The sequence below is a fragment of the Saccopteryx bilineata genome, chromosome 7 (assembly GCF_036850765.1).
Source record: "Saccopteryx bilineata isolate mSacBil1 chromosome 7, mSacBil1_pri_phased_curated, whole genome shotgun sequence".
In the NCBI taxonomy this organism is placed as follows: domain Eukaryota; kingdom Metazoa; phylum Chordata; class Mammalia; order Chiroptera; family Emballonuridae; genus Saccopteryx; species Saccopteryx bilineata.
In genome coordinates, this window is record NC_089496.1 from 80,374,593 (window position 1) to 80,397,580 (window position 22,988).

General features: G+C 36.3%; 1 protein-coding gene across 2 annotated transcripts in view; it reads left to right on the top strand.

Annotated features, from left to right (window-relative positions):
• The window catches only part of EXOC6 (exocyst complex component 6), a 203,954-nt gene that overhangs the window by 114,019 nt on the left and 66,947 nt on the right, over positions 1 to 22,988 (top strand). For both annotated transcript variants that reach the window (XM_066240066.1, XM_066240065.1), the window contains exon 18: positions 8,314 to 8,493. In XM_066240066.1, the coding sequence (XP_066096163.1) occupies positions 8,314 to 8,493 (180 nt within the window). The remainder of the gene's footprint in view (positions 1 to 8,313; positions 8,494 to 22,988) is intronic.

Below are 22,988 nucleotides of genomic sequence, written 5' to 3' on the forward strand. Positions count from 1 at the left end.
TTGAGCAGAATATCCAAGAACAGTAGAACAGTTATAAAAGGTGTAACATACAGGCAATGGGAATATTAGGAGAGAAAAAATAGAGGGGAACAGAAGCAACCTACCAAGAAGGACTTCTGGTGGTAAACTGGGCTCATTTTAAAGTGGAGCCTAGTATCCATTTCTCAACCGGGGCCTTTCATGCAAACTGCACTTCAGGGAGAAGCCTGCACTGAACTGCCTGCCTGTACTGTGTTTCTGCCACCTGCGCCAGCCCTTATAAAGGAGTTTTTGGAATTGTATTTCAACCAATAGGACTAAGGCTTTCCCTGCCCAGTCAGAGCTATGCAGCTATATCCTCCATCAGCATCTTCACCAACCAACCAATCAGAGCAGCTCCATTCTGACTAATCAGGACAGCAAATTCTGGACCAAACTGTGATAATTTAGAGTCTGTATTTTCATATTCAGTTTCATTGCTCACAAGCTTTTGTCTTCCTCAAAACATTACAACATGAAAATAATTCAGCCATTCTTTGCCAGTTTATAACAAGCAAAAAACAAGTGGTATTTGAGATTAAAAATACAATATTGTTTACATTTACATTATATTACATTATAACCACCAACATTGAAATACTTAGGTATATATCTGAGAAAATATGCACATAAATTTTATGAGGAAAACTATAAAATTCTAGTCAAATAAATCAAAGAAGAGCTAAATAAATGGAGAGGTAGCCCATGTGCATAGTTAGGAAGACTCAACATTGTCAAAATATTAATTCTCTTCAACTAGATACTTAGATTCAAATCATTCTTCATCAGAATCTCAGCAAATTATTTTATAGATATCGACAAATTCATCCTGAGGTTTATATGGAGAGGCAAAAGCCCCAGAATAGCCAACACAATATCAAAGAAGACCGAGTTGGGAGACTTGAAGATTTACTATAAAGACAGTGTGGTACTGGCCAAGGAATACACACAGAGATCACTAGGACAGGGTAGCTAGCCTAGAAGTAGATCCACATAAATATATTCAACTGATCTTTGACAAAGCAGCAAAGACAGTACAATGGAACAAAGATAGTCTTTTCAGTAAATGGTGCTGGAACAACTGGTTATTCACATGCAAAGAAATGAATCATGATGCAGATCTTATACCATTCACAAAAATTAGCTCAAAATGGATCGTAGACCTAGATGTAAAGTTTGAAATTATAAAACTGCAAGAAGTTAACATCAGAGACTATCTGGATGACCTTGAGTGGCAGAGACTTTTTAGATACCACATCAAAGGCATGATCCATGAAGGAAATAATTATCAACTGGATTTTGTTAAAATTAAAAACTTAGGTTCTGAAAAATGACATCAGAAAATGAGAGGTCAAGCCACAGACTAGGAGAAAAGATCTTCCAAAGACTAATCCGTAAAGGACTGTTACTTAAAATATGTATACAAAGAACTCATAAAATTTAACAATAAGAAAATGAACAACTTGATTTAAAAATGGGCAAACGGTCTTAATTGACACTTCACCAAAGAAGATCTCCAGATGGCTATCATGTATATGGAAAGATGCTCCTCATAATATATAGATTATTAGGGAATCGCAAAGTAACAGTGAGATACCACTGCGTACCTACCTGAACAGCCAAAATCTAAAATAATGGCACCACCAAATGCTGGTGAGGATGTGGAGCAACAGGAATTCTCATTAATTGCTGGTGGAAGTGTAAAATGGTACAGTTTAACAGTTTCTTATAAAATTAATCATATTCCCATGCAATTTTGCAGTTACATTCCTTTTTATTTACACAAGTGAGTTGAAAACGTATGTCCATACAAAAATTCACACATATGAGTTGATAGCAACTTTAATTCTAATTGCTAAAACTTGGAAACAACCAAAATGTCCTTCAGTAATGAAGAAACTGCTACAATTAGACAATGGAATGTTATTCAGCACTAAAAAGCAGCCAGCTATCAAGTGTTATTGAAGTGGTCTTCTGTACGATTGTTTTGTTGTGCAGCTTGATTGTCATCTTGTAAAAGGAATGCATGTAACATTTACTTACTTTGTTACCTGTTACCACCAACTTCAGATCTTTCCCCATCAGAGAGGACTCCATAAAGCAGTTTTATGCTTGCAGCTATTTTAATAGATTTTAATTACATGAAATTCTAAAAGGTAGATCAGAGAAAAGCAAAACTTAAATATTTACTGAATACAGGAAAGTAAATGAGGGTACTGCTTTGTGGTGGGGGAGGGGGAGCTAACAAAAAGCAAAAGCATTTTTTTTAGTTTTATAAGCAAAAACAGATCAACAAAGTTTATAGACTACTTCAACCCCCATGGATACATGAAAAGCGCTCAGCTTTCTGTTTCTCCGTAATTTATCATCAGTAATCAGTTAATTATAGCAAGTGCCTCTTATAAAGGTGGTAGGAAGCAGAAATGGTTAAGTAGTACTTTAAAAAACTATATCAGATGATTTGCAAACCTGATTACAAACAGCCTAGATTACCTAAGAAGTGGCAGATGCTACTACAAAGCCCCTAGCCATTCTTTAACACTATTGAGGTTCAAAGACCAAGTGGTGGGCCTGACCTGTGGTGTCGCAGTGGATAAAGTGTTGACCTGGAATGCTAAGGTCGCCGGTTTGAAACCCTGGGCTTGCCTGGTCAAGGCACATATGGGAGTTGATGCTTCCTTCTCCTCCCCTTCTCTCTCTCTCACCTTTCTAAAAATGAATAAAAGTCTTAAAAAAAATACCAAGTGGTGGGATTCAAATAATTTAACAACCTGTTCTCTGCCCTAATGATCTTTTAAAGTATAAAAAAAAAATGATATACTGAAAGGTAGTTTATTATTTCATGCATTTAATACTTAAATAAGAACAATAAACCTGACCTGTGGTGGCACAGTAAAGCATCAACCTGGAACGCTGAGGTCGCTGGTTCGAAACCCTGCACTTGTCTGGTCAAGGCACATATGGGAGTTGATGCTTCCTGCTCCTCCCCCTTTCTCTCTCTCTCTCTCTCTCTTTCACCTCTCTAAAATGAATAATAAAAAAAGAACAATAAAAGAGGTACACAAAACTAGATTATGTTATAAGAAAGTTTTAAAATATTAATGAAAAAATATTAGGTAATACCTGACCAAAAACAATAAAAGTGTTTTTTAAGTTATTTCCAATGACAGTTTCTCACCCCCTTGTTGTTTGGCACTTTTTCTCTTTATGTTATGTGTTTGTTTACTGAAGTAACAAACGCAAGGGAATTAAAATGTAGTATTTTATCAAAGATATAATGAACTTTATGAAATGAATAACTAAATGTTACAAGCATAGTTCTGTCAAATTCTTTTCATCTATAGACAGAATGAACATTACTATAGGAGCTTAGAATACACTGTTGAGCAGATGAACATTAAACAAGAATGTAAATTTGTGATTTACACATTGGGTGGCTGCCCAGGTGCCCACCTTAGAGAGAACCCTGACTACAAGTATCATTTTAACCGGATCGCCAAACTCAACAAAAAAATTAGGTATTGGTTCTACCGAAGGTGCGCGAACCGGCTGAATCCCACCACTGCAAAAACCCCTGAAAACTGGAAAGGTAAGAATGTAGTACTGACCTTTTAAAAAGGAAAAGAAGGAAATTCAGGAAATTTGAGAATTAGAAAATGATTTAATTTATAATAGCCTACAACGATACTAGGTAATCAAGAAGCTAAATATTTAAATCATTCTAGACTTTGATTCTAACTCAAAACCTCTATTGACCTTTTCTGCACATTGCTAGAAGTGAAGTAGCTAACAAGTATCTACATGAAGGATTTAGGTTTTCTGTATGAGGGAGTCCAGTTTTTCTAGGACTGGCTACTTTGAGAGGGAACAATAAGTGAAAATTTGTTCATCTAAAGTGGGAACATGCTGTGAAAACATGCAGGATTAGGATAACAATTAGAGACCACAAGGTGCCCAAGGGTGAAAGCCCTGAGTGGACGAGAGTCCAGGCGCCTCTCTGACCCAGTACTGGAAACGATGCGTGCTGGAAATAGCAAAACAGCAGGATAAGATTTTGCAAAAAAATATGGTTAGACTCTCAACAAAGATTAGGAGTCAGCATCTTCCTTGTGCTTTAACTTCACTCCCTGAAAACTTCTTTCTACTGCCTTGAGTTATTTGTATTGGCTAATAAGTATCTGAGTAAGACTGGGGACGGGGCTTCAGTCTTTCGATATTCTGACCAGGACTGTTGCCTCCCCTTGGCCCCTTGGAGCATTTCTTCTGGTGTCTGAGTAGTTCATATTTGCCGCAACAAATGACAGGTTTGCTACTCTCAGTAGTCATTGTCACCGTGACACTAAAGTAAGGCTTGGATTGTGTCCCAAAAGACACTCCTGTGAACAAATCAATAATTGGTTTGTTCGGACAATCAGTTTTGGCTTGGAAGGATATATTAAATAATATTTATTGTATAAAATGTATATTGTTCTGTGCTAGTTGCTGAGGTGGAATGGTTCTGAACCATTAGGAATAAAAGGGCAGATAACTACCAAGAAACAACTACAGTATGTAATAAGTAGATACATTTGGTCCTATTGGTTTTGTACTGTTTTGAATTTGTATTCACCTTTAGATGAGATTTATGCTTTACAATCATCATGCCTGCCACAGTCACCTTGTCCACCATACTCATTCATCATGCCTGCCTGGGCCCTGAAGGCATTTGGGTATTTGTATAAGACACAATTCATATCCTAAAACCTATGACTTTTTTTTTTTTAAATCACAGTAATATAATATAATAAACAAACCTGGTGAAAAGTAGCCATTTAAAATGTTTTATTGTTTTTAGGTACCAAATGTAATAATAAAATATTTCCTTGAATGTTACACTAATGTCTAAAATAGCTAAATAAAAACTCATGTCTTAAATGGGCTCCTCTTTCAAGTTAATATTTTTATGGTGGTATAGTACCCCCCTCCCTTATTCTCAGTTTTGCTTTCTGTGGTTTCAGTTACCACAGTTTGAAAATATTAAAAGAAAAATTCTGGAAAGAAATAATTCATACATTTTAAATAGCATAATGAAATATTGTGTCATCCAGTTTTGTCCCGCCTGGGATGTGAGTCATCCCTTTTTCTGCGTCTCCACGCTGTCTATACTACCTGCCCGTCTCAGAATAGGGGAATCACAGACAGATAAGTGGGAACTGCTGTAATCACCATTTTTCTTGCCTTCTTTCCTGGAAAATCTGAATTTACCTTTGATCTTTTTTTTTTCTTTTTTGCATTTTTCCGAAGCTGGAAACGGGGAGGCAGTCAGACAGACTCCCACATGTGCCCGACCGGGATCCACCCAGCATGCCCACCAGGGGGCGATGCTCTGTTGTGACCAGAGCCACTCTTGCACCTGAGGCAGAGGCCACAGAGCCATCCTCAGCGCCTGGGCCAACTTTGCTCCAATGGAGCTTCGGCTGCGGGAGGGGAAGAGAGAGACAGAGAGGAAGGAGAGGTGGAGGGGTGGAGAAGCAGATGGTTGCTTCTCCTGTGTGCCCTGGCTGGGAATCGAACCCGGAACTCCTGCACGCCAGGCCAATGTTCTACCAATGAGCCAACTGGCCAGGGCCTCTCCTTTGATGTATTTTTTATTTTATTATTTATTTTTTTATTTTTTTATTTTTTGCATTTTTCTGAAGCTGGAAACGGAGAGGCAGTCAGACAGACTCCTGCATGCGCCCGACCGGGATCCACCCGGCATGCCCACGAGGGGGCCATGCTCTGCCCATCTGGGGCATCGCTCTGTTGCGACCAGAGCCATTCTAGCGCCTGAGGTGAGACCATAGAGCTATCCTCAGCGCCGGGGCCAACTTTGCTCCAGTGGAGCCTTGGCTGCAGGAGGGAAAGAGAGAGACAGAGAGGAAGGAGAGGGGGAGGGGTGGAGAAGCAGATGGATGCTTCTCCTGTGTGCCCTGGCCGAGAATCGAACCCGGGACTCCTGCACACCAGGCCGATGCTCTATCACTGAGCCAACCAGCCAGGGCTGATGTATTTTTTAATTGCTCTTGTCACACCTCTTCCCCCATCATAACTAATTACTAGTTTTTAATTAATTTTAGAGAGAGAGACAAAGGAAGGAAGAGAGAGAGAGAAACATCAATTTGTTGCTCCACATATTCATGCATCCATTGGTTGTCTTTTCTATGTGTCCTAACTGGGGATTGAACCCACAATCTATCAGGTCTACACTCTAACCAACTGAACTACCTGACAGGGTGTATCACTAGATCTTGATGTTTAGTCTTTCCTACTTTACCTTCCCCCCACTCTTTGTCTATAATATTAGTGGTGACGTTGGCCAATGAGTTGGATATAATATGCTACTAACATTTAGAAATTTCTAGATCAAGATCATAGATTATCAGAGCATCATTTCTCAAATTATAGCAGGAGGAAACTAGCTAGAGTATATACCTTAGTTTTGATAGTTTTAACTTAATTAACTGCTTAGATTTTTAGGGCTCAGAAAAATGTTATAGAAGTATTTCCCTTGCTCCAAATGAGTAATATTAAATGTAACCTTTTTTTTTCTAGAATGTTCAATAAAATGTTTCAAATAAGATACGAGTATTACTTAACAGAAAATTGATCAGAGCTGGCAGAAAAACTAACTCAAACTTCTCTTAACAAAGAGAAATTACTATCCAGTGTGACTGAAGAGTCCAAGAATAAAAAAAGTGTTTTATGCAACTATTTAATCAAAATGCATTTTTAATAGATACTGTTTGAGGTTAGATTTCCAGTTTAAAACTCGAGTTTCGGGAAAATACTTGTAGATAAAATTATACATATTTGGAAATTATGAAATAGATAATGAGTTAATAAAATGTGAACTGTGCTTACCTGTCTATGATTGAATATTCACTGAGAAAGAAATAATCGTGAGTCTACAATGTCGTATGTGCCATGTTGTGTTTCAGTAAGAAGTGCACAACGCCATCTGCGTATTAGGTATATCCTGCGCTCTCTCAAAGGTCTCCTGTGTGGAGCGCATGCGTCTCATAACTGCGTCTCACCGCACTGTACTGATCCTTGACGAATCGTCATGTCAAATACAAATAAGTCACATCACACGCAATGGATCAACTCTGCATCGATAGAATACGGACATTTATAGATTAGTCTTCCAATATCAAAAAGAAGGGCATGTAGGAGAACACTTTTCGAGGGAGGACAGAACTTACAAAAGAAGGACTGTCCTCCCTAAAGGAGGACAATTGGTCACCTTATTTCTTATGATTCAGTTATTTTTTAAAAAAAATAAAGGCTGCCTGGGCCTCTCAGGCCTTGACCTTCCAGCCACTGGGTCACGCTTTGAGCTAACAATGATGTGCCCTCCCGATTCAGATTGACCAGCCTCCTCTCTGACATCGTGGTGGCATACTGGTGATAGGCTGAACTCTATCAACTACATCCAATTCTCCCATATCTGTACAAAAGCAGTGAGGAGGTACACTGAAAACAGAATTCAGAGCAAATGCTGAGGAGACTTCTGGCAGCAACATAAAAATTGTGAAAGTGAAGAAGGAATAATGTACCTTGACTAAACCTTGAAATGTTACATTTTCAAGGTGAAGATGTATGGACACATGTTAATGGCAGATGGAGAACAATCTGACTTCATGGGAGAAAAATACGCCTTTTGATAGATTGTCAGTGCCAATAAATTGAAGTATCATTCAAAAAAAAAAAATAAATGCTGCCTGTATTGTTACAAGTTTTAAGTTAATTTCCAGAGTTCTGGAAAAGTCGATTTTGCCTATTTTTGCTAGTTTTCTTGTTTTTATGGAAGAGAGAATGTTTGATGATCCTTACCCTGCTATTTTTTGTATCACTCCTTTTATGTCTTTTTTCCTCCTCAAAGAAGTTAGCTACCTCTTTTCTTTTGCCTTTTCAACTCAAAACACCAGTAACTATGTCTTTTGTGATAGTCCAACTTAATTTCTCTCAATTAGTGGATTGGGGTGGTCTTCTGCATTCTTGACAACTTGTTTTTTTACTTCTTTTTCTCAAAGGTTTTCATAGAACTGTGACAATAATTCAGAATTAATAATTCATAATGATCCTACCACATAAAGACAAAAATGGTGATAGTAAGTTTGGAAAAAAGCAATTTTCTTTGACTTTGAATAAATGACTGAAATATTAGACCGAAGAAAAAATATAAAACAAAATTTAGAATTTTAAGAGAACTTGTTTTATGACCTGCTTCTTGAACTGTTGCTTATCATTTGTTGTTGTTTTGTCCTCCCTCAGGATGCCCGGCATGCAGCAGAAGGAGAAATCTATACCAAACTTAATCAAAAAATTGATGAATTTGTTCAGCTTGCCGATTATGACTGGACAATGTCTGAGCCTGATGGAAGAGCAAGTGGTTATTTAATAGATCTTATTAATTTTTTGAGAAGCATCTTTCAAGTATTTACTCATTTGCCTGTAAGTATAAATTTTTTCAAAAAATTACAATTTTGCTTATGAAAGTATATCTTAGAATTCAATTTTAGTTTGAGATTTACTTGTTTAAACCAGCTTCCTAGGTCAAATATATTTCCTCTTTCATTGTTATAAATCAATTTGTGAAGAATCCTAACTTACCCAATTGTTTGAAGTTTTAATTTGTTTTAAATTTTAACCAATATATGGTTCTCTTTCCATCAAATCTAAATTAAAACTGTGAAATTGACAGCATAGAATTAAGTAAAAATAAACTCTTCTAGGAGTAGGTTTTTTTTTAACAAAGTTATTTTTTGTTTGTTTGTTTTTTTATTTTTTATTCATTTTAGAAAGGAGAGAGAGAGACAGAGAGAAAGAAGGGGGGAGGAGCAGGAAGCATCAACTCCCATATGTGCCTTGACCAGGCAAGCCCAGGGTTTCGAACCGGCGACCTCAGCATTTCCAGGTCGACGCTTTATCCACTGCACCACCACAGGTCAGGCCTAGGAGTAGTTTTCATAAAAGTCAGTTAATCAATGGCTTTTCTAGTTAGAAAAGGCCAAGAAATTATTGGACAATTTTAGGCTAGAGATTAAAAGTAAAATAGTGTTCTTCTATCTGGATTTGTAGTCATAGTGTATCTACATCTTGAACAATTTACTGATGAAACATTACTCTGAAAAAATGAGTAACAGGAACATTTGAATATGAGTAAGCTGAAACATTGGATTTTTCAGATGAGAAATGCAAAGACCAAAGAGGTTATGGTGGAAAGAACATGCCATTTTTAGGCATATTCAGAAATAATAGAACTACAAATGTGAGTGGAGCCTGACCAGGTTATAGTGCAGTGGATGGAGCGTCGGACTGGGATGCGGAGGACCCAGGTTCAAGACCCCAAGGTCACCAGCTTGAGCACAGGCTCATCTGGTTTGAGCAAAAGCTCACCAGCTTGGACCCAAGGTCACTGGCTCCAGCAAGGGTTTACTTGGTCTGCTGAAGGCCCGTGGTCAAGGCACATATGAGAAAGCAATCAATGAACAACTAAGGTGTCGCAACGAAAAACTGATGATTGATGCTTCTCATCTCTCTTCATTCCTGTCTGTCCTTATTTGTCCCTCTCTCTGTCTCTGTCTCTGTTACCCCCCCCAAAAAAAGTGGAGTCATTTTTGTACAAATAAAATAGGAAGAAATTTATTGACCTTTTTATCTCATGAAAAGTTATAGCTGAATACAAAAATAAAGTATGCAATTTGAAGCCTAACTGCCTCCAACCATCTCCCTTGTTTAAAATGAAAAAAAATTTTTTTTTCCCCTTCATCTTTTACTCTTTTCCTATCAGGAGATGCTTCAAGGGTTGATTAAAATAGTTAAAAAAATAGTTTAGGGAAGATGTCAGTAAAAAAATAAAAAGAAGAAAAATTTCTTAAAAGAAATTATAATGGTGGATCTGTGCCAAAGAACGTTGAGAAACTTACCCAGGGATGATACTATATTCTTAACTGCTGGCCTTGAGTTAAGAAGGGGAACATTTATATATATTTAATTTTTATATCAACTAGTTTTAAAAAGTGCTCCTCATATAGTATGCATTAAATAATTGTTCAATTAATTTGAATTCATATTTTCAGTATAACTCGCCATGCCTCTAGCCAAAAGCAATCTCGGGAGTAAACACATGCTCGTGCGTGCACGTGTGCAGAAACATGCACACGTCACACTTGTATGTTGTGATATCTGGTTCACAGGTTAGCATGAAGTGATAGGTAGGAATTTTGTGTGTAACGCTGGTAGGACTAAGAGGGGTTGTATATCAGAAATGTTTGGGGTAAATGCCTCACCTCAGGAGGCTGATATCTGGAGAGAAATCCTATTTTCTCATAGGACATCCTCTGGTGACATTGAGAGAGACTCACTCCTGGCCTAACTAGATTACTCATATGATATTTTGTGTAGTATTAGATGAGTTTTCATATGCCATTATGAATTTTTATGTCAACTGACATGGGTTTTTCTAAAAAGGAAATAATTTTTTATGCAATATAGATTAATTCTGCAATAAATACAGGGCATAACATTCTGACAGCTGTCTTGTCTGTTCCCTGTGTCCATGAATCTGTTTCTGTTTTGTTCCTCAGTTTATTGTTCATTAGATTCCACATATAAGTGAGATCATATGGTATTTGTCTTTCTCTGTCTAGTTTATTTCACTCAGGATAATGCTTTCCAGGTCCATCTATGCTATACTGAGCTGTTCACTTGAAACCTACATGGTTTGGAAAACCATGTCAACCCAGTAAATTAAAAAAGAAATTAACTCCTGACTGTTGGTGGAGCAGTGGATAGTGTCAGCCTGGAGCGCCCTAGGACCCAGGTTTGAAACTTAAAGGTCGCAGGCTTGAACACAGGCTCATACAGCTTAAATGCAGGCTTGCCAGCTTGAGCGTAGGGTCTCTAGCTTGAGCATGGGATCATCACCATGATCCCAAGGTTGCTGGCTTGAGCCCAAAGCTTGCTGGTTTGAGGCCAAATGTTGCTGGTTTGAGCCCTGCCCCCTCAGCTCCTCATCAAGGCACATATCAGAAGTAATCAATGGACAACTAACGTGGCACAACTACGAATTGATGCTTCTTATCTCTCTTCCTTCTTGTCTCTCTCAAAAATAATTAATTAAATAAATTAAAAAGAAATATATATGGGACAGGACCAAATAAAAAATTATAGTTTACAGTTAAGAAAAGAAAAAACTGGATTAAAAAGCTTTGGTACATATATACTATGGATACTATTCAGCCATAAGAAATGACGACATAGGATCATTTACAGTAACATGGATGGACCTTGATAACATTATACTGAGTGAAATAAGTAAATCAGAAAAAACTAAGAACTATATGAATCCATACATAGGTGGGACATAAAAACGAGACTCAGAGACATTGACAAGAGTATGATGGTTACGGGGGGAGAGGGGCACAAAGAAAACCAGATAGAAGGTGACGGAAGACAGTTGGACTTTGGGTGAGGGGTATGCAACATATTCAAATGTCAAAATAATCTGGAGATGTTTTCTCTGAACATATGTACCCTGATTTATCAATGACACCCCATTAATTTAAAAAAATTTAAAACAGAAAATAACCCTAAGAACAGTATATTCTTATTTAGGGGATGAACTATGAGCATAATTTTTAAGCAAAAATATTAAATTATTGTCTATGATAAACTTTATAGTTGATAATTATATTAAGGCTTAGTGTATTAATTCTCTGAAACCCTGAAGTTATATAAAATATTCTACTAGATTGTTTTCTTTCAAGCAAAGAACAGAGGCAATATTATTAAATGTATTCTTTTTCTAAGTAACATATGGTATTATACAGTGTGTCCGTAAAGTCATGGTGCACTTTTGACCGGTCACAGGAAAGCAACAAAAGACGAAAGAAATGTGAAATCTGCGCCAAATAAAAGGAAAACTCTCCCAGTTTCATACCTATTCAGTGCAGTTCGGTGTGGGCTCATGCACAGATTTTTTAGGGCTCCTTAGGTAGCTATCCCGTATAGCCTCTACAGACTCGTCACTGACTGATGGCCTACCAGAACGAGGTTTCTCCACCAAACTGCCGGTTTCCTTCAACTGCTTATCCCAACAAGTAATGTTATTCCTATCGCGCCAATATTCACGTTGCACTTTGGTCACAGATTTGAATTTAGTGAGCCACAGAACACACTGAACTTTCCTCTGTACCGTCCACATCTCGATTGGCATGGCCATGGGCTGCTCCACTGTATACACGGTGTTGTGTCATCATCTGCTCATGCACACATGCTGCCATATCATCCTACAGAATCTGGGAGGGTTTTCCTTTTATTTGGTGCAGATTTCACATTTCTGTTGTCTTTTGCTTTCCTGTGACCGGTCAAAAGTGCACCATGACTTTACGGACATACTGTATAAGGTACCATTTTTATTTAAATGTTTTAAGCTAAAAACGATTTATTAATTTCAGGTTACACTTTGACCTAAGAGAAAGGGGCCAGTTCTGGACTCCTTCAACACTCAAAGAAGTCTTATTTTAATTTTGTAGTTATGCCTATATTTTTAGCTCATTATTTAGCTGTAGGTTCAGTACTTTTACATTACACAGCCATTTAAAGAAATTACTGCGAAAGATATCTCCATAAAGCATATTTATTTAAGTAATTCTTATAGCTTGAGTGCAGTGCTTACAGTGGCCAACTAATGCTAGCTAATGCCATTGAAATCTGATTAGCATATGAAATAAATATTTTATCTCTAAGTTAGTACTCTTCGAATTAGCAGTTTTTATTACACTGCTCACAAAAAGTAGGGGATATTTCAAAATGAATATGAAGCGATAAAATATCCCTTAATTTTTGTGAGCAGTATATTTCTTTTTTTTTATATAATAATTTTATTATTTTTTTTAATGGGGTGACATCAATAAATCAGGATACATATATTCAAAGATAACAAGTCCAGGTTATCTTGTCGTTCAATTATGTTGCATACCCATCACCCAAAGTCAGATTGTCCTCTGTCACCTTCTATCTTGTTTTCTTTGTGCCCCTCCCCCTCCCCCTTTCCCTCTCCCATTCTCCCCTCCCCCCCGTAACCACCACACTCTTATCAATGTCTCTTAGTTTTACTTTTATGTCCCACCTATGTATGGAATAATGCAGTTCCTGGTTTTTTCTGATTTACTTATTTCGCTTCGTATAATGTTATCAAGATCCCACCATTTTGCTGTAAATGTTCCGATGTCATTATTTCTTATGGCTGAGTAGTATTCCATAGTGTATATGTGCCACATCTTCTTTATCCAGTCATCTATTGACAGGCTTTTTGGTTGTTTCCATGTCCTGGCCACTGTGAACAATGCTGCAATAAACATGGGGCTGCATGTGTCTTTACGTATCAATGTTTCTGAGTTTTTGGGGTATATACCCAGTAGAGGGATTGCTGGGTCATAAGGTAGTTCTATTTTCAGTTTTTTGAGGAACCACCATACTTTCTTCCATAATGGTTGTACTACTTTACATTCCCACCAACAGTGCATGAGGGTTCCTTTTTCTCCACAGCCTCTCCAACATTTGCTATTACCTGTCTTGTTAATAATAGCTAATCGAACAGGTGTGAGGTGGTATCTCATTGCAGTTTTGATTTGCATTTCTCTAATAGCTAAAGAAGATGAGCATCTTTTCATATATCTGTTGGCCATTTGTATTTCTTCCTGGGAGAAGTGTCTGTTCATATCCTCTTCCCATTTTTTTATTGGATTGTTTGTTTGTTTGTTGTTGAGTTTTATGAGTTCTTTGTATATTTTGGATATTAGGCCCTTATCTGAGCTGTTGTTTGAAAATATCATTTCCCATTTAGTTGGCTTTCTGTTTATTTTGTTATCAGTTTCTCTTGCTGAGCAAAAACTTCTTAGTCTGATGTAGTCCCATTCATTAATTTTTGCCTTCACTTCTCTTGCCATTGGAGTCAAATTCATAAAATGCTCTTTAAAACCCAGGTCCATGAGTTGAGTACCTATGTCTTCTTCTATGTACTTAATTGTTTCAGGTCTTATGTTTAGATCTTTGATCCATTTTGAGTTAATTTTAGTACAGGGGGACAAACTGTAGTCCAGTTTTATTCTTTTGCATGTGACTTTCCAGTTTTCCCAGCACCATTTATTGAAGAGGCTTTCTTTTCTCCATTGTGTGTTGTTGGCCCCTTTATCAAAAATTATTTGACTATATATATGTGGTTTTATTTCTGGACTTTCTATTCTGTTCCATTGGTCTGAGTGTCTATTTTTCTGCCAATACCATGCTGTTTTGATTGTCGTGGCCCTATAATAGAGTTTGAAGTCAGGTATTGTAATGCCCCCAGCTTCATTCTTTTTCTTTAGTATTGCTTTGGCTATTCGGGTTTTTTTTTTTATAGTTCCATATAAATCTGATGATTTTTTGCTCTATTTCTTTTAAAAATGTCATTGGAAGTTTGATGGGAATTGCATTAAATTTGTATATTGCTTTGGGTAATATAGCCATCTTGATTATATTTATTCTTCCTAGCCAAGAACAAGGTATATTCTTCCATCTCATTATATCTTTTTCAATTTCCCTTAACAATGGTTTATAGTTTTCATTATATAAGTCCTTTACATTCTTTGTTATGTTTATTCCTAAGTATTTTTTTGTTGTTGTTGCAATCGTGAAGGGGATTATTCTTTTGAGTTCATTCTCAATTGTTTCATTGTTGGCATATAGAAAGGCTATTGACTTCTGTATGTTAATTTTGTATCCTGTGACCTTACTGTATTGGCTTATTGTTTCTAGTAGTCTTTTTGTGGATTCTTTGGGATTTTCGATGTATAGGATCATATCATCTGCAAAAAGTGATACCTTTACTTCTTCTTTTCCGATAAGGATGCCTTTTATTTCTTTGTCTTGTCTGATTGGTGAGCAGTATATTTCAAATGTTTAAATGACCTTGCTTGTTTCTAATAAATCTTTTCCTTGACAACTAGAAAATACAGCAAAGTAAAGAAAAAAATAAAAATTATCTGTTATCTTTTCAGAGAATAATCACTGTTCCATTTTGGCATATATTCTACAAGTCACTTTTTTTTATTCAGTTATGACACTTATTTTAAGCATAAGTTATTAGCAAGCTTTGGTGGTTTTTTAAAAATAAGGTTTTAGGTTCTGTCCAGTTAGCTCAGTTGGTTAAGAGTGTTGTCCAAAAATGACAAGATGGCTGGGTCAGGGCAGGCTCACACATGGGAAGCAACCAGTGAACACATGACTGAGAAGAACCGCAAATGAATGCTTCCCTTTCCTCCCCCCCCCTTCCTTCCTCTGTCTATGAAAAAAAAAAAAATTAGGCCATGGCCAGATAGCTGGGTTGGTTGGAATGTTGTCCCAGAGCATGGAGGTTGCAGGTTTGATTCCCCAGTCAGAGCACATACAGGAGCAGCTCGGTGTTCCTGTTTCTCTCTCCAAAAATTAATTAAAAATATTTTATTTTAGTTAAAAAATTTTAAATTAGAAGAATTTAAAATAGCATTAAACATTCATTCACCACTTATATGTATGTAAGTAAAAGAAATTGTTGAGCAGCTTGAACATTATCTAAGTATCCTTTGTGACTGCCAGTGGAACTCATGAATGTTTTACTGTGATTGTACCACCTGAAGACCTGGTGCTGGTTCACTTCTGGAAAGAACAGTTAGCATTTCATTCTTTCATAAATGCTAATCATGCGTTTGGCTCAATAAAGATATTTTGTTGATTTACAACCACGAAGGGGTATGTGTAAATGATAACTAGTTTTTAATTTCTTTACATATTATTTATTTGCTTAAGGGACCCATTTTGCCCAAATGTTTATATTGTACTAACAAGTGGCCATCTTTTATAGTAGAAATAAATAGAATATCTTGATTGGTGTGCTTATATTTTTCCTTTCTAGAAGCTATTGTTTTATCTTTAGCCATAAACTAATTTTCTATACTTATATTTGCTATACCTCTAGAGATGTTAAAATAATCTGCCTTTCTCTGAATTTTAAATATCAAAACTTTCTTTCCCCCAGTGAGATGTTTTCCCTTTGCTTTCAGATATGTTTAACTTTGGGGGCTTTTTGCATTAATAGAAGTGGTGATGAACAATAAAAAATATTTTAGGAATAATTAATTTATCTTTGGCATGTGTTCTATAATTACATCTTAGTATATTTGGGTATTTTTCAAGAAAATCATTATCTGGTTAAAAGTATAGCTCCCTTTAGAGAATAAATGCCTAAAAAGGTGTCAATAGAAAGACTGTCTTTTAATAGGGTCATCCTCCCAATGTCTTTTACTCTAAGATTAGAGATGCCTTCCTACTGAGAGAAAATGGCTTCAAAATCATGCTGGGAAATACATATTGTGAAAGCTTGTAGTGCGGATTTCTTCCCAACCGTGCATTCAGTGACATCACATTTGTAGCCTTTGTAGGAGTAGTTAGAGCATGGAAATCAGCTAGTCTTACAAATGAAGGCTTTTCCCCCAGAGAATTGTTAAACATTTATTAAACAGCCCTAAACATAACATAGCTCTTAAAGTTCCATTGTCAAACAAAAATTACTTTTTATTAACTCAAGAAAGAAATCAGAATGTTTAATAATAAAATTAAAATACCATAGAAGAAACTATTTTCAAGACAGGAATATATATGCTCTAAATGTTAGACTTTCTATCTACTTCCGCATTGATTAATTTCCCTTTTCAGATGTTTGCCTTTTTTGCTGTTTCCTTTGAAGAGTTTTGTCCTTGGCTTAATATTTTGCTTTGGGCTATTAGTGTTTTATTGATGAGCTAATTTTAGTATTCTTTGTGCTTAAAACCATAATCTCTTTCCCCAGAGAATGTATCTGATACCACAAAATATTTAATTTGTGTAATAGTAACTAACTCAAGTCGTCCAGAAGAATTGGGACTGGAAAACAGTCTCTCTCCCTTTCCCCACTTCCAATTCTGCTCTCTCAGACTCCCATTTCTCACCACATGTTTTTATTTCTTCTGCTGTTTATCTTAATTAAAAGAGAGAGAGAGAATATCTAGTGATTCTATTCTATGAAAGATAAAGCACACGTAACAATCTCTCCTTTCCTCTCTTTCTCCTAGTGATTGTTACATTATGTTTTTATTTCTTCTGTTTATTTTCTTATGTAAAATATATTTCTATTTTCTGTTTATTCTAATTTAGTCAGTATCTTTTTTTTTTATTTTAATGGGGTGACATCAATAAATCAGGGTGCATATATTCAAAGAAAACATGTCCAGGTTATCTTGTCATTCAATTATGTTGCATACCCATCACCCAAAGTCAGATTGTCCTCCGTCACCTTCTGTCTAGTTTTCTTTGTGCTCCTCCCCCTCTCCCTTCCCCTCTCCCTCCTTTCCTCCCCCCACCCCCTGTAACCACCACACTCTTGTCCATGTCTCTTAGTCTCGTTTTTATGTCCCACCAATGTATGGAATCCTGCAGTTCTTGTTTTTTTCTGATTTTAATTTAGTCAGTATCTTAATTCTCTTCTATTTAAGATGAAGGTACTAGCTTCCCTTCCCCTCATTCCATTAGTTCTTCATTTATTGTCTTCTGACAGCTCTAGAGGCCTTTGTCTCTGATTTGTATTAGTTGCTCTCTGGAACTGCTAGATCATGCATAGCTGTTGTCCTGGGACTTTTTTTCTCTGCTCTCTGGGATGGGAACTATTTCCTGGATTCTTTGCGTTATTACCTCACAGGTTGCTTTTGTTGAACTGCCTCAATTACTTCCTCCAAGGAGGGAAGTTCGCTAAGTCCTTGTATACCATAAAATATCTTCTGACCTCCTATTTGATTAGTAGATTAGCTGGTTATATAATTCTAGGTTGAATAGCTTTTACTCTGATAATTTCCTTTGTATTCTTCTATTGTCTTCTGGCATCCACATTTTAGGATCTGTTGTTTTAATCCTGAACATGAAGTAGTATACTTTTTATACTCTTTACATATAAGAAAAATTACTTTTGTATAGCCCGTTTCTTTACTATTTCTCTCGTATTAACTTAAAAAATACTTATCAAGCACTTACTCTGTGTAAGACATTGTTTAGGTGCAATAGAAGATACAATAATGAATAGATACAGCCTGACCTGTGGTGGCGCAGTGGATAAAGCGCTGACCTGGAATGCTGAGGTTGCCGGTTCGAAAGTGTCATGGAAATGTGTGGAGATGTGAGCTTTTATTTCATTTACTTAGCTCTTTACTCAGTGGCCCCTTTTCTTTAAAAAATTTTGTATCCTTATTCAGTGCAGAAAAATTCTCTTCTATTATTTTAAAGATAATCTTGTTTCCTCCATTTTTCTGCTCTCTCTTTCCTGAACTCTCATTAGCTAGATATTAGGGTTCCCAGATTGGTTCTCTCCTTTTAACCTTCCTTTCATTTTCTATTTCTTTATATATTTTGTTCTATGTTTTGGGAGATTTTCTCAATCTTATTTTTCAGTCCTTTTATAGACTATATTATTACTTATACTTTTAATTTCTAAGGAATCTCTTCTGTTTTTTAAGTATTATTTTTTTCATAGAATACTTTCTTTTTTTAAAAAGTGGATATATTATCTTTCAAATATCCTTGAGTATTAAAGGCTTTTTAAAAGGCATTTTCTGGCCTGACCTGTGATGGTGCAATGGATAAAGCATTGACCTGGAATGCTGGGATCAATGGTTCCAAAACCTGAGTTTGCTCAGTCAAGGCAATTACAAGAAGCAATTACTCTAAGTTGATGCTTCCTGCTCCTCCTCCCCTTTCTCTCTTTCTCTCTCTCTCTCTTCTCTCTTTAAAATGAATAAATAAAATCTTTTAAAAATACTGGTATTTTCTGTTTGTTGAAATTATTTGTTTTGCTTAAATAGGTTTTTATTTTTTATTTTGCTTATTCTCTTTAATAAGTCTTAGAGAGTTTATATGGGTTTATTCTGCTACTGTGTAAATAACCTATTATTTAAAAAAAATTTATTTACTGATTTTTAGAGGGAGAGAAAGGGAGGGAGAGAGACAGGAACATCGATCTGTTCCTGTATATACTCTAACTGAGGATCGAGCCGGCAACGTCTGCTGATGCTCTAACCAACTGAGCTATCTGGCCAGGGCATTTAATTTTTTTTAATGGGAATTTTTAATATAAATTTTGGGGGCATTTTTTCTAGGATTCAGGGTAGAGAGAATCAGTCTGGAGCTATTCATTAGACTGTGGTCTCTTCTCTTCAGGGCCTACTTCATTAGTGTGTAACCTGTGCAGTCTCATGGGGTCTTGAATCTAGGAAGGCCCTGCATGTGGCTGTGGAGCTTCGCTCTTTTTTTTTTTTTTTTTTTTAATTGAGAGGAAGGGAGATAGAAAGACAGACTCCCGCATGTGCCCTGACCAGGATCCACCCAGTAAACCCTGTCTGGGGCTGATTCTTGAATCACCTGAGCTATCATGAGTGCCTGAGGCCAATGCTCAGGACAACCAAGCTATCCTTAGCACCTGGGAGGACACTTGAACCAATCAAGTCACTAGCTGCGAGAGGTGAAGAGGGAGAGAAGGAGGAGAGGGAGGGGAGAAGTAGATGGTCGCTTCTCTTTTGTGCCCTGATGGGGGATCAAACCTGGGAGATCCACCAGGTTGATGCGCTGATGCTCTATCCATTGAGACAGTCGGCCAGGGCCTCTTCATTCTTATTATCTTGAAATTCTTAATTTGTAAACAAGGGACCCCATCATTTCTACTTTGCACTGATTCCACAAATTATGTCATCTTCCCTGCCTCTCTTTTCATTATCACCACACCATGCCAGAATGAGGAGGGCTTCTTTTCTTCTCTTCCCCCCTTTCACTCTCTCCACCTAAACCAGGAGTCTCAGCTCTCCCCACAAACCTTTAGTATAGAAATTCCCTGTGCTCTGTAAATGGAAGATTTTTGACATAGTTGTTCCAGAAATCTTCAATTACTTTTCTTGTTTTCCATCCCGCTTCTTGTTTCTGTCCTCTCATACCTGCCAACTCTGGACCTTTATTGCACAGCTGGATAGCATGTAAAGGGCAATGGTTTTCTCTTCGGTTTCATCTTTGTCTTCCAGAAAGCATCCCCTGATGAAGTTACCCATATACTTTCATTTTTCTTTGCTGTTAATTTTATTGTATTTTGAAATTCTATGCCTTTTTTTTTTGTATTTTTCTGAAGTGAGAGGCAGAGAGGCAGAGAGATAGACTCCCACGTGTGCCCTACCAGGATCCACTCGGCATACCCATTAGGGGGTGATGCTCTGACCATCTGGAGTGTTGCTCTGTGCCATTCTAGCTCCTTATGCAGAGGCCATGGAGCCATCCTCAGCCTTGGCTGTGGGAGGGGAAGAGAGAGATAGAGAGGAAGAAAAGGGGGGAAGGGTGGAGAAGCAGATGGGCGCTTCTCCTGTGTGCCCTGGCTGGGAATCGAACCCGGGACTTCCACACGCTGGGCCATTGCTCTACTACTGAGCCAGCTGGCCAGGGAAAAATTCTATGCTTTTTATTTCACTTGTGTCTCAGGATGGATGGGAAGCAAACACATTAACGTAATCTATCCTCTTGATTGTGAATAACCTGTTTTCTTTTCTTTGAAATAAATTTATCAGAGTAGATCATCTCTAAGGTCCCTATATATAATACATTTTTAAGCATCATTATTTCAGACATATGTAAAGTCCCAAACTAAACTTAGATTTGTTTGTCCTGGAACTTCATTTCTCTTTTAGCCCTGCTACATTTTTTTATTATTTGATTCAGCCTTTTTTTCTTAATTAAGTATGAGTTAGTGGCCTTTTACTTGACTGTAAACTACAAAGGAGAATTGTAGTAATCAACAATACAATCATAGGCTTTAATCATCTTTTCTTTTATGTGATACTAGAAAGAATTATTAAAAATACAAAATTATATATTTTAAATTGTGGCAGTCAGGTTTGAGTCCATTTTAGTACTCTCCTTATCAAATGAAAGCATGACCATATATTGTATATATGCTTACAAATAGTCTTTTCTTATTTAAATCTTATTTTTAAAAATATTAATATATTATAATGGTAATGAATAATATTGATCTAACTTATTGACTGTAACTCATAAAAATGGTATGGTGTGAGCTGTGATAAAGACATCACAAATCCTATGACTTACATGGTATTAGTATGTTAAATGTTGTTGACTGACTTTTATTGACTAGGTTACTAAATTTTAGCTAAATTTCATCTTGACTTTGTAGGTTTAAATACCTCACAGAATACCTTTGCATACATTTAGAAATATTATAGAAAATAGTTCAATAAAATAACTGTTGTGGTGGGATAATTAAACTAATCTAAACACAATGTATTAAAATTTAAATCTAGGAAGGATTTAGAGATTATGTAGTATCTAGTGTCTATTCCAGTTTTCCAGAAGAATGAGTTGTCCGGCTAACACAGCTGCCAGCCCACTGCTTGTGGGGGTTAATTAGATGGATCTTCCTGGCCAGCTGAGTGCTCCTTCCTCCATTTCTGCTTGTGCTCTCTCCTTTTTCATTGTGTTGTTTGGTGATGAGGACAGCTTCTTCTGTGGAAGGGCACCTTCAGTGTAGGCTATACCATACATTCAGTTTCCACTGATATGTAGATTTTGAGTTTTATTGACCTAATATAAAAAGGTTAAATCCATGTTTCTACATAACTTTTTCTAAAAAAAAAAAAAAAAATACTGCTTAAATATTATATAGTTTATTATTGGAATTTGAAAAGTAAATTAGATAATTAAAAAATTAAACATTTAAGCCTACTGTATTTTAACTTTATTGATCTTACTTTAAGGAATTACTATTTAATATTTGCTATTTTAAAGGAATAAGTCAGTACTATCTATTTATTATAGACTTCAGCAGAGGCTTATATATATTTAAATTGAGACTAATGATTTGGTTTTTACTTTGACTTGTTACTTCTTAGGGGAGAAATTACATTTAAATGATTAATTGTAAGGATTTAGGGTACCCTCTTTTCTTGAGTCATTTATTTTAAGGTAAATTAGCAGATTGTGTGGCAGTGTAGTGACTTATCCTTTCTAAGCATCTTTAGAATCATATAGTCGCTGCAATTTTCTATTTAAGAAGAAGTAGACATTTTATTTTTTTGTATTAAAATCACTATGGGAAGAGAAACTTGTTAAAAATTCAGCTTTCAGTGCTTAGCAATAGACTTAACTAAAATTTCCAGAGCTTAGAAACCTGTACTTTTGGCTTAAAATTTGAGAACAATTGCTCTATTGCCAAGAATCCTGTGAAAGAGCTAATGTTTTCTAAATTTGCCTGTTCAGCTGACATTTAATAATTGCTAACATTCTCAGTATTTTGATGCTGACTACACAACTTGATTAGGTAGATAAATATTTGGAGGAGAACTTATCTGATTAGTGTGGATGTAAAAACTCACATATAAATCTTCAAAATAAAATTATAATCACATTTTTTAAATAATGAATACCTTTAAATTATAGCAAAATTTGCAGTATGCAGGAGGGCCAACTTGCTTGTTTTATAGTGTACTTATTTTGCTACTTTAAATACTGCTTCTGCTGTTATTGGAATAGTGGCTGGCTGACTTCTTTTAGACTAGTAGTAATGATCACACAGCCATGTCAGTTAGTAGGTACTAGTTAAAGCTAGTTGTGAGTTAGAAAATAGTGTACTTTCTGCCTGCTTATTTTTCTCTATTAGGTAGTTATAATAAATTCTAATTATTTTAGCAATGTTAATGTTCTTGGTATATTTATAGTTTTGTGGAGACCTAAGTTTGAAGGTAATGTTACTGATTTGGTGAAGCAGTCAAAATGCTCTGGGGCTTGACTGTGAAAGTTAATATTATGATTCACCTGTAGTGAGTGCAGTGCTTTGGGAAATCTCTGTGTCG